This window comes from Prinia subflava, chromosome 1, assembly GCF_021018805.1.
Source record: "Prinia subflava isolate CZ2003 ecotype Zambia chromosome 1, Cam_Psub_1.2, whole genome shotgun sequence".
NCBI lineage: Eukaryota > Metazoa > Chordata > Aves > Passeriformes > Cisticolidae > Prinia > Prinia subflava.
In genome coordinates this window covers 8120038-8135701 of record NC_086247.1, presented here as the reverse complement: position 1 = coordinate 8135701, position 15664 = coordinate 8120038, and the positions used below count along the sequence as shown (strand labels likewise).

The 15664-nt window shown below is 43.6% G+C and overlaps 2 protein-coding genes across 6 annotated transcripts in view; one reads left to right on the top strand and one right to left on the bottom strand.

Annotated features, from left to right (window-relative positions):
• Nucleotides 1–2114, bottom strand: part of LOC134557171 (dynein axonemal assembly factor 11-like) — a 54861-nt gene extending 52747 nt beyond the window's left edge. The window contains exon 1 of the mRNA XM_063410205.1: nucleotides 2039–2114. Within this exon, the coding sequence (XP_063266275.1) occupies nucleotides 2039–2099 (61 nt within the window). The 5' untranslated portion in view covers nucleotides 2100–2114. The remainder of the gene's footprint in view (nucleotides 1–2038) is intronic.
• A 6699-nt stretch (nucleotides 2115–8813) lies between these two features.
• Nucleotides 8814–15664, top strand: part of PHF20L1 (PHD finger protein 20 like 1) — a 57548-nt gene continuing 50697 nt past the window's right edge. For all 5 annotated transcript variants that reach the window (XM_063409812.1, XM_063409650.1, XM_063409563.1 and 2 more), the window contains exons 1-2: nucleotides 8814–8953; nucleotides 9924–10029. In XM_063409812.1, the coding sequence (XP_063265882.1) occupies nucleotides 9947–10029 (83 nt within the window). In that variant the 5' untranslated portion in view covers nucleotides 8814–8953; nucleotides 9924–9946. The remainder of the gene's footprint in view (nucleotides 8954–9923; nucleotides 10030–15664) is intronic.

The following is a 15664-nucleotide window of genomic DNA, read 5'->3' as shown; positions in this document are numbered from 1 at the left end:
TAGGATCTAAATCAAGTAAGCCTGTGATGTACAATGATATTTCTCTGTACAAAGCCAAGACCAGTCTGTGTTGTATCTCCTTGCTTCTTGATTATATGGTGCCATAGAGAGATTTCCTTGGTATCTAAACCTGATGTAGACATGGGAAAATGCCACATCATGATAGAAGAGCAGTGTAAAAATAGACATGGGAAAAATAGAAGAAGTGGTTCCATTAGAATCTGTAACTCTCCCACCCTGCATCTTTAAAACTGATTTTATCAAAGAAGAAAACAAAAGGAAGAGGTTCAAATCCATCAGCCAAAACAGAATTTAGTCAAGGTTTCTATTAGAACTCAGATGAGTCCTCATTATGGTTCTTGATAAATCTCCTCACAAGAAGATCTGACCATTACTGAACAAGAAGGTAGGAACACTAAAAAAAGGCAACAAACATACAGATCTGTACTAAAAGCTGTCTGACTCAATTTTATAAAGAATGACAGAAGTTCATGAGTCAGCACACTGCAGTGTCAGCTGTTGGCCAGTTGTGCTCCAGCAGCATCTTGTTTGCAGAGAAGAGAAATATTAGTGCACAGATCACTGGTCTGAGCAGAGAATGAGTAGGAACAGGTTTGAGGTGATGTGTGAATGGTGAACACGCATGGTTCCTAAGCTCACAGGTCATCACACTGCCACCACAAACCCACATGACACATTTTAGGACACACAGACTGAGACAGAAAGGACGGGGCTAAAGCAGGTGAGACAGTGTGGGGACACTGCTGACTCTCAGCCCTAAAGGGTGTAAAAAGCCATGTTAAAACCCATCACTGTGATCAACTCAGAAACAACCCATAAGACATGGAGAAGACTCAAGTGCCATATTTCTGTCTCCCATGTCACTATGGTTAATGCTGGGTAGGCCACTTGCATAGCAGCACCTGGGTGGTTAAAAGCTGAGCAGGCCACATAGATACACACAGCTTTAGGGACCTTCTTGGTCCTCTAACTAGACACATAAAATCTCATCTTTGGTTGGGGGTTTTCTTGTGCCATTTTGAGTCCCAAAATAAAAATTAATATTCCTCTGGAGGTGGCCATGCAGTGCTGCCCACTGTACCTGGGAACCTGTGTGGTTTCTGTGGCAGCACTGATGTGATCTACATGGAACAGAGGGTCTTGTTCTGATGCACAGTGAAGGCTTTTGGCCAACATAGGATTGTAAACAATCATAGCATGCTTTATATATACTGAAAATCTGTAGCTGAGAGGTATTCATACCACTGGTTCCTGAGACAAAGTAGTAGCAAAATACTGATCATTCTGATATCATGGTCATTTCTATAGTAAATCCCACTGAATGAGGCATAAATGAAGACCAGTAACAACTGAGTGATACTCTAATAATGTTGTTTAAAATGCCTGTCTTTACACTGCAACCTTATCAGTTGTCTCTCTGTAGTCTGACATTGACTAAGTCCCTTTCTGCCTGTACACCAGTATTTAAGCAGTCTAAATTTGTGAGGCTTGTACTGAGAGTCCATAGGCCTTTCTGGAATTGTTTGAAATTTTTCCAGCCTTCTCCATGCCCAATTCACATTTCCAGTTAGATCCAAAGTGATGTCCTGGACTACTTCAATGGCTAGGGAGAGGCAACAGCACAGGCAGCCTCAGTATCCAGTGGAAGACCACGACACAGTAGAGGCAGAGTGGTTTTACAGCCTGGATGCTATCCAGCATAAAGATCAAGGATTTGAATGTGGCCTACAAGGCAACTAAGGACAGAGAGCAGAACTCCGATAGCCTTCCAAGAACCTGCCCATGTGACACCAGCACAGACCCAATGGCCAAGTACCAAGAAATAAGTGACTCCTACCATGAACACGTGCTCCTGTGAACATATGTATTACAGGCATTTTACAAGCAGGGTTGGGCACAAAGGGCTAATCTCACAATCAACAACCATCCTTCAGCCCCTAAGGACACCCCAGTTCACACAGGACCACAAAGGAGACAGGAAAATATCACAGTAGTTTTACAAAGTGATTGGGATTACCTGCTGACAGATGTGATGTGTATTTTTCATTCTCACTCCTGGACTCCACCAGGTTGGACATGGGATTTTTGGAATTCTGTTTTCCTTCAGCACAAGGTTGCAAATTCTGTCCACCCAGAGGTCAGCTGTCAGAAATGCAGACCATGAAAAACTTTCCACTGGGATGTTTGTGAGTCAAGTGCTCTGTTGATCCATCAGAGAGTGTATTCTGCATTTCAATCTCATATGGAAATAATCTAGGAAATCAGTGCATAGAGCTGCTATTATTACTACAGCTTTTGTTCAGCACTGCTCTCATCAAGGCTTTAAAGGAATATTCAGTAAAATATTTACTGATGTATTCCAATCTACAGAATCTCCTCTAAAACCAAAACACAATCCAAGGCATATGGCTGCAATATGAAAGGTAGAAGTAAGTGACACATTGCACAGCACTGTTTCTGAGCCAAAAGCACAATTACATCTCAAGAGGTCTAACACTCATTGCAAAACAATATTCATAGTGTGGCGAATGTTCCGTGCGCCCCAAGAAATACCAAATGATACACAGAAAGTGGTTTAGTGAGGCTGTAACGTGACACAGCAGAGCTGTCTGCATCCAAAACAGGGAGCTGCTCCCTCCCAGCCATGCAGAGCATCAGGAGGTACCACTCTGGTGAGCAGCAACTTCTGCCTCAAGGCTTTCCTTTAACCCCATCAAATGCCAAAGTTTGCTCTTTCTTCTCTTTCTTTGCATGGATTTGGGACCCTTTCACTAATGTCAGAACTACCTGCTAAATGCAAATTTCATTACCCACCTGGATTTACTAGGTCTCACTCCTTAGCATTCTCACCTTATTGTACTTCACCCTTAAAATCCTGTCAGTAGGGAACCTTACTTCTGCTTTACAGCTTCATGCCACCTCTCCAGCAAAGCAGTGAAACACAGCACCTGTGGGCAAACAGCCAGTTCTGAGAGAAACCACTGACAGAATTAAAGGCACTCTGCAAAGAACCAGTGAGAAATTCAGTAAAAATGTCATGCTTCAGTATCTTTCAAAACTAGAAAAAGATGGAGTTGATGCCCCAAACACACAGGGTTATTATTTTGTATGGTGTCCATGGCAATGGGTGTTAATAACTTTCTTTTTTCATACAAGGCCAGATACTTCACAACTCGTTTACTTCAGGGTATTTCCTAGCATCTGGAAAATTCAGGGCTTTAAAAGGGAAAGAGAAGTGCTTGGTGAGATAATGGAAATCTTCACAGAAGGAGGGAGGAATTTCTGGAGGGGAGGGAGTTTCTGGGATGAAAGATGAAGAAAGGCAGAGAAATTGAAGAGGGGACACAGCAGCTTGGTGCCAGATATGGAGCCAAAATAGACCAAGGAAGTGGCAGGAAAAGGACAGATGATGACAGAACAGAGCCAGGCCACAACCAAGCTTCCTGTGCAGACGGATAGAGCAGGGCAGAGGTGCTGCTGCATGTTTGCCAGACTGAGGCTGTGCAGACACCATTTGAATACAAGCACCAACAGTAATTCTAAATATACCTTCCTACTATAATAAGGGTAAAAACAACAATGAAGTTTAATTCTTTTGACTGTCACCTCACAATTGCAATATCTGACATTTAAAGTAGTTCTCTTATGGCCTAACCCAATCGCCCACAAGAAAAACAAATGGGAAAATAAACAAACTAATTCCTGGGTTCCTCACCATAATATCTTTCTTTTCCCAGGTGTTTGATCATTCTCCCAGACCTTTCCTGAACTCTTCCAGTTTTTGGATGGGTTTTCTGAACAGTAAGTTATTTTCATAACAACGTACTGGTGCCAAGTGCAGCAATAATGTCACCTCTCTACTCCTACTCTGTGTTTCCATGTGCATGTGCTCTGCAAAGTCTGCATTAGTCTTTTCAGCATCAACAGCACATCATGAGCTCATGCTCAGCTGATTATGAAATCCTCTCTCCCCCCCTCCAAGTCTCAGTGAGTCACTGACTGGCAATATAAAATCTCCCATCCAGTTTGTTTTCCAATTTATGGCCTGTATATTCATGACAAAGCTGAAGACATGCTTCGTGACAAGATTAAACACCAAATTTTGTGAGGAGCAGAAATAGTGAAATGTCTTTTCTTGCGTCTCTGTGTTGTCATGCTCTGGTATCTGAAGAAAAATAATCACTGAATCTTTCCATCATGGAGAGGTCATTTTAACAAAATTTGAGCATTTTAACAAAAAAGGTTGGGATAATGTGATGTTTCTGTGTTAAGCTTGAAGTAAGATAGAAGCTTTAGGAGTAAATGAAGAAAGGGAAGATGGAACGCAGACAGGCAATGCATCATTGCCCTGTTTTCCTAGGAGACAGGACTCAATATCAGATATGGTTTTGTGCTAAAAGAATATAAAAAGTGTCTTGGCCTAAATTGCTCCTTGCTGGCTTTATAGTGGAAGAGTGTAGCTGAAACAGGGTCCTGGGCCATGGGCAGAGCTAGGGAGGCACTGGGAAAGGCAAACGAGGGCCAGCAGGGGCAAGGATGGGTATACTTGAAATGGCAGCAAAGAAATGGGGACAGTGGCTGGGGCTCCTTGTTTTCCTGAATGTTTTGATAATAGTGCAAGAAAATGCTGCCCTGCACTGCTGGACCACAAGTGGACTTCTGCTGTTCTGAAGGCAGTGTAGGAGTCACATATGGCACCCTACATCAGGTGTCCCTTCCTCTAAGCCTTTAATTTGGTTCCCACCTGCCATTTGTCCCTGCTCCCCTGATCTTGAGGAAATGGGCCTCTGATGGGCTGATTGCTCCTGGGAGGTGCCAGGGCTGGGGATTATATGGGCTAGTCCTCCTGTGCTCTTTTGCATGTGCAGATGTGCTTTTAGTCCATATATTAATCAATACCTGAGGCTTGCTGTGCCTCTGCCACCTCCTGTCAGCTCTGCCTCCCTCTCCCAACAGCCTCAGCAGCAAGGTGATGCTCAAGGTGCCACACACTGCTCTGAGCCCACCACACACCATGGCATAACTCAGCCTTCAGCAGTCAAGAACAAGATTCAGTGACTCGCATGTACCCAGCTCCATCCTCACAGCCTCTTCCATCTTCCCCCATTCCCTCTCCTTGGACAGAAGCACCTCCACCTTTCTATCCTGATGCTGCACGTTCATTGCTGCTCAGAGAAAGCTCACTGCTTACACAACAACCTTCACCATCCTGTAGCAAACCCTCTAAACCAAAGCTTGCATCAAAACTACACCAAAGGTAGTAATAGTTAGAGAATTCAAATGAAAGCAATGGCAACTATTCTACTAAAAAAAAAAAAAAAAAAAAAAAAAAAGAAAAAAACCCCACCTAGTTTCTTTTCCTTATTTCTTTGTTTTCTTATTTTTTTCCTTTGTTTTACTTCAAGCCTCCTTCCTTCAGTCTCTTCTGTTTGCCACCACCTTCCAGAAAATGGTAACAAGGGAAAATCTAGGGAGGAAAAAAAATATCATAGCAAATACTCTAAAATATCCTACTGAACAGTCTGTCTATAAAGACTCCTCAAGTGGGAGGCAGCCTCCTGGGGACTAAATGAAGCAGATGGATTGACCTTGAACAGCAGCCAAACGCCCACACAGCCACTCGTTCACTCCCCCGGCAGTGGCACAGGGAAGAGAATGGGAAGAACAAAAGTGAGAATCATAGAATCATTAAGGTTGGAAAAGAACTCTAAGATAATTGAGTCCAACCATTAACCCAGCACCATTCTGTTCCCCACAAACCCATGCCCCCCCCCATTGCCACATCCATGTGTTGTTGAACACTTTGAGGCATGGCGATTCCACCATGTGCAGCCTGGTCCAATGCCTGACCACTCTTTCTGTAAAGAATTTTTTCCTGAAATCCAATCCAAACATCCCCTGGCACACCTTTAGGCCTTTTCCAAGTCCTATTACTTGTTGCCTGGGAGGAAAGACCAACCCACACCTGGCTTCAGCCTCCTTTCACGGAGTTGTAGAGAGTGATAGGGTCCTCCCTGAACCTCCTTTTCTCCAGGCTGAACACCCCCAGCTCCTTCAGCTGCTCCTCATCCAACTTGTGCTCCAGACCCTTCCCCAGCTCTGCTGCCCTTCTCCGGACACATTCCAGCAGCTCAATGTCTTTCTTGCAGTGAGGGGCCCAAAACTAAGCATAGGATTCAAGATATGGACTCACCAGTGCCATGTACAGAGGGACAATCTCATTCCCTAGTCCTGCTAGCCACACTATTTCTCATACAAGCCAGGATGTCACTGTTCTTCTTGGCTCACTGCTGGCTTATGGCTGACAGCACCCCCAGCAATGTTTGCAGATCTGGATGAGGACAGTTCAATAAATTAAGGAAAGCAAAAACCCCTAAACCAAACAACCCAACCCAAAAAACCCCAAAAAACCAATTCAAAGGCAAGCACTCAGCACTTCCCACCAGCAGACCTATACCCCTTCATCCCCCAGCAATGGTGACCTTGGAAGAAAAATGTCCCATCGTTCTTCTTCTTCTTCTGCCCCAGGTTCTCCTGCTGAGGTCAATGTTTTATGTCATTGAATATCCCTTTGGCCAGTTTAGGTCAACTGTCCTAGTTCTGCCTCTAACAGTCTTTTGCCCATCCCTTGCCAACTTGCTGGAGAAGATAAGTGGGACAAAAAAAAAGCGAGCCCTGACACTGTGGAAGTGTTATTCAGCAACAGCCACCACACTGGTGTGTTATCAACATCACCATCAATCATGATCCCCCTCTTTGTCCAGTGACATATGTACAGATGTCATTCCCTTAGTCTGTGGGATATCCCCCAAACATAAATAAAAATCCAACCAATTAATTTGGTCCATGAATTTTGCTCCACCCAGTAGCTTTCCACATCAGATGGTTTTGCACAACACAACAGGAAGCATTGGTAAACAAAGCATACTGCCTCTCACTTTTTGCTGTTTATTATACTTCTGGGCTTGAGCCACCTCCTCAGATGATGCTCTGGAATCTCTGCCTCCTGGCTCAGTGGTGATCTCTTTCAGCATTCAAGGGCACTGGGAGTTCCTCATCTGAGCCAACTGTGTGGTCAATCCTACCCCTCATTCCACGTAGCTGCAGTTGGATTATGAGTAGAGGTGCCCCTTCCTACGAACATCTCAGACCGTGGATGCCCTCAGCTCCAGAACCCCAGAGATCAACCTTGGGTCTTTCCAGGTGTTTTCTGCCAGAGGCTCCAGGTGAGCACAGAGCATGTTTCTCACAGCTGGTTCTCTCTGGACAGGTCCAAGGGCTACCATACAAACTGTCCTGTCTGTCCTGCTGCTGTTTAGTGACCTTGTCTGGACACCAGGTGCCCACCAAAGCCACTCTGTCACTGCCCTTCCCAACAGGGGAGAGTAAATATAACAAAAAGTTTTTAGGGCAAGAGGAGAGGTCACTCCTAAGGATCACTCCTGAGATCACTCACTGCTAACCATCAGAGGCAAAACACTGTCACTGATGGCCTGAGCATTGGCCAGTGGTGGATGTCTCTTAGACTCAGTTGGCTTTGGCTCTGGTGGACATGGGGGAAGCTTCTGGCAGCTTCTCACAGAATTTCCCCACTACCAAAGTCTTGCCACACAAACTCAATACACTTAAAAAAGTTCTTAAAGTTACTTAATGGAAAGGACTCACAAGCTGACTGTGATCCAGAATATGCAGTTTCCAGAAATACACTATGCCTAGGAAAGCCTTTTTATTAATTGGTGGAAACTTGACATTTATTTTACTGATCACATCCATGGGGATGTGATGATGCTGATCTTACCATTACAAAATTGGGAACATCTGTCTTGAAGAAGAGAAGGAAAGTCTCCATGAGATTGTTCCCTGAGCACTGGGATGGCAGCAGTGCAGGGGCCAAATGCCAGACTTGGCTCATGGTCATTGCCTTTATCATAGGTCTCTCAGGCAGAGCAGAACACAGTGATAAGCAGCAACAGAGCAGTTACCACAACACTGGGTGTCACAGGGACAGCAGTGGGCTGGTGGCACCAGCTGCCAAGCACCCACCCAGTTGCTCCCTCATGCTGCTCTCAGCAGCATGTGGGGGAGGCTGGGATGAATAAATGCAAGAAAATCTGTGGGTCAGATGAAGCTGGTTTCATGGGTAAAAAACGGAGGCAAAGACAGGCCACTGTGAGGCAGCTGCCTGGCCAGGGCTGTCCTGTGGCCATCAGCCACAGGCTGTGGCACCCTCAGGACCATCTCAGTGACTGCCCAGAGTCTTTTTCTCCCTCTCACAGAATCACAGACCCGGCCAGGTTGGAAGGGACAGCAGTGGGTCATCTGGTCCAAGGGCCCTGATTAAGCAGGGTCATTCTAGAACACACTGCACAGGATTGTGTCCACTTGAATTAGTGGAGAGAATCTACACCCTCTTTAGGGAAGGTCTTTAGGTCACTGCACACTGAAGTTCTTCCTTTTCAGCTGAAACTTCCTGTGCATCAGTTTCTGCCCGTTCCGTCTTGTCCTATTACTTGGCACGGCCGCGCACAGCCTGATCCATCCTCTTGCCACTCTCCCTTCAGACACTCCTGGACGCGGTCCCCTCTCAGCCGCCTCTTCTAGGGCTGAACAGCCCCAGCACCCTCAGCCTTTCCCAATACGAGAAATGCTCCAGCCCCTAATTAAACACCTTCCTGTCCCTCCGCCGGACACCCGTGCCCGCTCTCCCCGCTCTCTGTAGCGAACAAGGCAGGCAGTGACTCTCGCTGTCCCCGGCCCGGGGCCGCCGCTCTTTGTCTGGCTGGCCCCCGCCCCCGCGCGGTCACGTGCCGGGGGCGGGGCGCGTCGCGCGGCGGTGACGCGAGCGGGGCGCGGGCAGGATGGGGCGGTGAGGGGCGGCCGTGCCGGACAGCCCGCGGCAGCCGCGCCGAGCCCCGAGCGAGCCGAGCGGGCGGTAAGGGCCGGCAGCGCGGGGCGGCCAGGAGGGAATGCGGAGGGAGCGCGGGCCGTGGGGCTCCGGCGCTCCCCGCACGGCGAGCGGGCCTGGCGGGGCGGCGCCCGCGGTTCTGCTGGCGCCGGGCCCCGCCCGCGGCCGGGGGTCCGGCGGGGCCTCCCCCGGGTGTGCCGAGCGCTGAGCCCCCGCCGGGCCGCGGCCCTGCCGCTCCGAGCCCGGCTGCGCTGGAGCCTTTGTGTCTCCGCGCTCCCGGCGCTTCCAGGGGAGCCCCGCCGGAGATCGGGGCCGGGTGTCGCTCCCCCCGCACTGCGGGGCAGGGAGGCTCCGAGCCCGCATCTCGGCACTCCCGCTCCGCAAGTGCGCCTGGTACAGGGAGCACCGCAGAAAGGCACGGTGGTAGCGACAGGAGTTGCACAGAGAGGGTATTTTTAGGTTTTATCTTGATAGTGATTGAGCTACAAAATAAAATTAGAAGCCAGTTGTGACTGAAACTCCGTGCAGTGAGTGCGACTCCAGAGTGCATAGAAAGATGCGAGATGGGTTTTTGTTTAGGCCATGTTTATCTGTTCTTGGTAAGGTAAGTCGTCTTGGTTTGCCTTTTCTGCATCCGAGGAGAGCGCACATGTTGACTATAAGTAAATTATTTTTTTTTTCTTAAAAAGGATGTGAAGGAATTTCTGTCTAGTACAGTTCCAGAGATGAGCACTATAGTTTTTTTCTTATTATTTTCTGACTTAAGACTGATAACAGATTCTTTTTCGAAAGGAAAGAAATCAGAATAAAAGTATGTATGAATGTTTTTTGATGCTTTTTTTGGGGGGTCCTGTCTGTATTTCTTTAAGCTAAGCAGTTAATACAAAGTCAGGATCAAAATTTTGCATCTTTTCACCCTCTGGAATACATTTGCTGTCAATGATACATTTTAAAAAACATAATGTGTTTTAATGCAACTGTTTTCCTTCCTTCCAAGGTGGTGAAAAAGATAATATCAAGATGAGTAAAAAGCCTCCAAATCGTCCTGGAATCACATTTGAGATTGGTGCTCGTTTGGAGGCACTGGACTATTTACAAAAATGGTATGGAAGACATTGTGTAGTATCTGCTGAGAGCAAAATTATTTTGGGTAGTTTGTGTGCTTTGATAACTGATTATAAAAATCAGTGCACCTATTAATTGACAATGTCCACATTTGAACTTCATGAGTTTCCACCTAAGTCTGTTAAAACCGTGAGCTTTTAGGAAAATAGTCTCTCTTCAGAAATCAAGCTAAACTTTTCAATGGGTTTGTGTTTATTTGCTCTTAGTGGCTTGTGCAGCTGTAATAAGCAAAGAGCCTTTCTGGAGTGGTGTGGAATTCAGTGTCATGGCCGAGGTGATTGGAGTGTCAGTGAGGCAAACTTCATGATCAAAGGCTTCTTTTGTTTTCATTTGAAGGCGTGCAAGGGGAGTTGTTTTGTATTCAGTTGTCACACTTGACAGGTTCACAAAACTGATTTAAAAAAAAAAAAACAAAAGCCACATCCTGAATTGGAGTTCATGGGATAGGCAGGTACAGTTGTGTTTGTATTAAACAGCTGGAGGAATGAAGTAAAAAAAACCTGTGACTTTGCAACCACTCAGCTGTATTGCGAATTCAGAGACAATAAAATGGAAATTGTGGGCACAAGGACTATGCTGCACAGTGTGTGTATTGTGAAAGGAGCTGTTCTGATGAAATAAATTGTTAGTAAGAATTTTATTAAAGCAAGTGGGCTAATTTGTTGATGTGTGCTGACCATGCTAGTTGAGTTTGAAAAATCCCTGGTGTTGTTGAAGTAGGTGACAGAAGTAGTCAATGTTTCTACCTAGAAGTTTTTTCTTAGCTGCTCTCTGATTTATTAGGGCTAGGAAATGTAGAGGTGTGTACCTGCTTTTCTGTTGCCTTCCTGGAGAGCTCAGCATGTTCCTGTAAATATCTGATCCTGTTAACTCCAAGTGCTGTGAGGGAGAAGTCTGTGTGTTATTGACATGGCTGCTCCAGTATTTATGTGCTCTGTATAAAAAGTTGGGTCAAACTTTTTATATGTAGAGCTCTGTAGGAAGAGTGTTTGTCTTAAAAAATGGACTCTAAAGGACTCGATTTGAAGAACTGTTCTTGTTCTTACCTGTCACTCTAGACTGGGTTTTCAGTTTACTAATTCTGTAACTGAATGGCAGGATGAGGAAAACATCCAAAACAGAGCAATAAAACTTTTTATAGCACCTCCCGTGACTAGAGATAGTTGGTTAATGTTATCAAGTAACAAAAATTAATATGTAAAAATAGCTTAATTGTATCAAAAAAGTATCACTGAATATCCAGTATATAGTTTGTGTCAGACCTGCCCAGCCTTTTCACAGGGAAGGGTTGGATGTCAGTGCTGGAGTTCTTGCCTAGGTTTGGATGGTCAGGCATGGCCACGTCACAAGCTCTACAGCTGAGTTGCTGGATGTTTTCAGGAAGAATAGAATTTATCCTGAACTTTCCAGGAATTGATTTATCATCTGTACCACCAGATAGACCCATATCAGGTTTGAATGCCTGTAAACTTCTGTGGTGCCATATACACAAGAAAGTTAACATAAAAATTTAACTTGCATCAACAATGAAAACACGACTGTATTTCAAATGAACTAATAATGCAAAATGAACTAATAATACAAAACCAAGTACTTTGTGGCAGAAAATCTGCTGTTTTATTAGAGTGTCAAGGGTTGCAATGATAGTCTTGGGATTTTTTTTTCAGTTGTCTTTCTGTTGCATAAGGGGGTGGTGGATGTTTTTGAAATTCTTTCTATATATAATCTGTATGCATTCTGCTCATTTGCATGCAGAAATACATACTTCAAAGAAAATAAACTTGCTGAACTTACATGAAATCTCTTTATTATATTTTAACAAAAGCCAAATTGAAGAGCATTGGTATTGCTTAGCTCAGTCTTTCTGCAAGTGACAAATGGAGAATACTTGCTGAAAAATAGCCTTTAAAACGATTTTATTTTTTTTCCTCCAGTTTACTGAAAGCTTCCTGTCATCTAATGATCATGGCTAGTTAAAATCTTAATCAAGAAAGGCTTCTAGGGGATGTAAGAAAAAATACTGTGAAGTACATTTTTGTTTTCTGAGATACTTTTGCAAGTCTTAAATTTTCAACTGTGTAGTAGTTGCTGAAATTGAACTTGTGGCATCTGGTGTTTCATTTACGTTCTGGAAACTTTTGAGATGTTATCAGTGTACCTTGACTACTTAGTACTTTAAAGCCCTGTAGTTTTAAAAGAAGATTTTGCAGACGGTGTTTGGATCACTGGAATCATTTGTCATGTGATAGAGTAGAAGAAAGCCTGGTCAAACTGGTCAGCAAAGACAGGCTGTCAGTGAGTGTGTTTATTTGTGCTTTATGGTGGAGGTAGCTGCAATTGCTGCTTTATCCAGTACAGCAGTTACACTGTTGCAGGGGATCATCTTGCATGAAGGATTTGTACCACTTGTTCCATTTAAATTCGCTAAAGCAAACGATGAACTGCAGCTCTAATCAAAACTGATATGATCATCTGTCAGCAGATAATAAATGAGACAGGATCTAAAATTATGAAATAGAAAATTACTACGTATGTGAGATGATCAGAGGCTGGAGTGTGTGACCTATGAAGAGAAAGCAAGGAAATTAATTCTTTAGCTTGGAGAAGTCTTTGGAAATCCCACTGTCAGCATTCCAACAGGAGCTGTCATCAACAAGACTTAGCCAAACCCTACTGGTAGTTAGAGGACAAGACAACAGGCACAAACTGAAATGAGAGATTAGAGTAGGTTCAAGGAGAATCTTTTTCCTCTTGGGACAGTCAAGTCTGGCATAAGGTTCCCTGAAGAGTTTGAGGAGTCTTCAGCATGGGAGTTTTTCAAGATTGAGATGGATAAAACACTAGAAAACCTGACCTGTTGCCATAGCTGACCCTGCTTTAGTGGGAGGTTGGACTGGAGGCTTTCTGAGGTTGCTTTCAGTTTGAATTCCCCTGTGATCTCATACACAAACTGATACATGTGCATACACACTCTTCTGCCTCTTGCTGACAAAGCAAATGAAAAAGCAGTAGAGCTGCACATACCTGCAAGTGCATGTCTGTGTGTAAGACAATTCTTGAGCTGTTAGCTCCCACAAGTAGGACTCTGTCCCTGCAAAGCTGATGTGTTTGAAGGTGCACCTCTTCCTTTTTTAATGCTTTTGTGTGATTTTTTTTTTGGCTCTAGCTCTCTACTGGTTGTCCTGTAAGCAACAGATACTGATTTGAAAAAACCCTGTTTATTTTCTGAGACCATCATCTTTATTCATTTGCTGGATCTAAACTCTTAAGTTAGGTAATGAAGTACAGATAGATGGCCTTTGTTTCTGGAATGGAAACAGCCCTCTAAAATAGGTTAGTTGTCAGAACAACAGTATTTCCTCTTGGTATATTTGATTATCTGGATGGATTTCCCCCCCCCCGGCAGTATGGAGGAAGCCTTTGCCCTGAAACACTTTGAGAAATCTTGCTTGGTATACAGTCCTTGCTTTGGATTTTGACTGGGTTACCTGGCAGGTGTTTGAAAGGAGGTGAAGACTCTGTTTTGTATTGAATACAATCTAAGTATAATAAATGTGGGGACTTGGAAACAGATGTTTGCAGGTTTTGCAGATATTAGAACACTATTTGTGAGAAGTCAGTACAGAGGGTATTTGGTTTTATATCCTCTAGGAGGTAGAAGGAAACACTTTTGAAACCAGTGTTGCAAAGGCAAGAAGTGTGAGTGTGTTTGTAGACTTTGTAGGTGCAAACTTGGCCAAATTTACTAATGTTTTTGTATTTTTTTACAGTTTGAAATGCCTATTGTCCCATTTCACGGGGCAATTCACCACTTTTTGGTCACTTTTGAAGGGTTAAAAGAATGATGTTAAAAAAAAAAGTGCTGTCTGTGTGGCTATTAATGTGTGTTGAGTGCACTGGAAAAAAATATTCAGTGGTTTTTGGTTTTTTTTCACACTGTCAAGAAGTGAAGTGGGAAGTTTTCAATTATTTTTTATTGTATAAATGTTAGAACACTGTTGTTGTCTGACCAGGACTTCATAGTGTAAGTTTTAAAGCCATATCAAATTCTGAGGCTTTCCAGAAATATTGCATAACTCTAATGGGTTGGAATCGCCAAGATTGGAACCTGAGAATGGAGGGCATGCAATGTGTAAACTGGGCAGATAAATCAGCTAACAGCAGTTCTCTTGTTCTCTCTTTGAGAAACAGGAACAAACCCCCCTGGAATCTGGATGAAACTTCATTTGTGATTACTACATACTCTTTCCAGCACCTTTTTGAAAAAGCCCAAAATTTGCAGAATATTGTTTCTTCCCATAAAAGAAACTCCTTGGTTATTGAGATTATTGAATTTCAATTTGCTGGTCTGTTTGAGTGTGTTTGTTTGTTTGTTTTTGTGAGGAGAAAGCGAAGACTTTTCCCTCCATTTTTATAGTGTGTTTACCTGGTTTGTGCTGATGAAGTGTTTTTAAATCTGGCTGTATATCAGTTTCATTGTGATGACTTAGTGTGGCTTACATGCTGGGGGAACTAACCTGAATGGAAAGTTGTTTTGGCCTTGGATATTATTATTCTTTGTTACTGTAAAGAATGATTTGTATCCTCCTTTGCAATATTTCTTCAAATGCCTGCTTCTAATTTTGCCATGGAAGGAACTTCCACATAAAATTTCTGATGTGTCTGAGATGTAATCTTCATATTAATCTTTTTAATCCATGAAATTGATTCTTTTCAGTAAAAGTACAAAATTACCAGAAAGATCTTTTTGTGCAGGGGATAATTTGCAAAAGTTCTGCAATACATATGTTCTGCTCTTTTCCACTGTGGGATCAGTGTTGTGAAATAGTACTGTTTGTACATATTTGTGGCACAATGTGTGGCTAAATTTAGTAGATATTGAGGATAATAGTTTGTTGCTAAATACAGAATTGTGTTTGGGTTGCCTAATAACCAATTGCATATGGCTTGGACAGTTCCATCTCTAAGGACATATGGACTTTTAGAAAGACTTTGATAGCAGAAATTGTATTTAGCAAAGAGAAATTAACCTATAAATACCTTGAGCTTCATGTGTTATCTAAAGTGAACTCTAATGAGAATTAATATTTTGCACATCTGCTTTTATTAACTGATGCTAACTTTTTCTCTTTTGATTCTGTAATATATATTAATGTCCTGATTCTTGGCTTGCTGAATAATCGTCTTTATAATTATCTTAATTTTAAGGTGTTTGTCTCTAAACTGTGCTCTGCATTTTACTTTTCCCCTCTTACATGGTTTGCTCTTTCCATGTCAGTGCTGTGTTTTCCTGGTTTGTCCCTTCTGTTGACTGCCGCTGACCAGAGGAGGCTCCCGGCCATAACAAGGGAGCTGCCATAGGGATGATGCTCCATAATGGGAACAGTGTTTGCATTGCAGATGTGTAGGAAAAGGGGAATTCTCTTTCAGCTGATTGGCCCTGAATTTTGAAAAACAACCCTAGTTCAGCATCACTGGTGGCTGGCATGGGATAAACCTAAAATTTCTAACTCTGCTGGAAAAGGGCATAACCGTTCTTGGCTTCCATTTCACTGCTGCAGCACAAGCGCTCATTTCTGATTGCTGCAAAATGAACTTTCTCTTTTGTTGCTT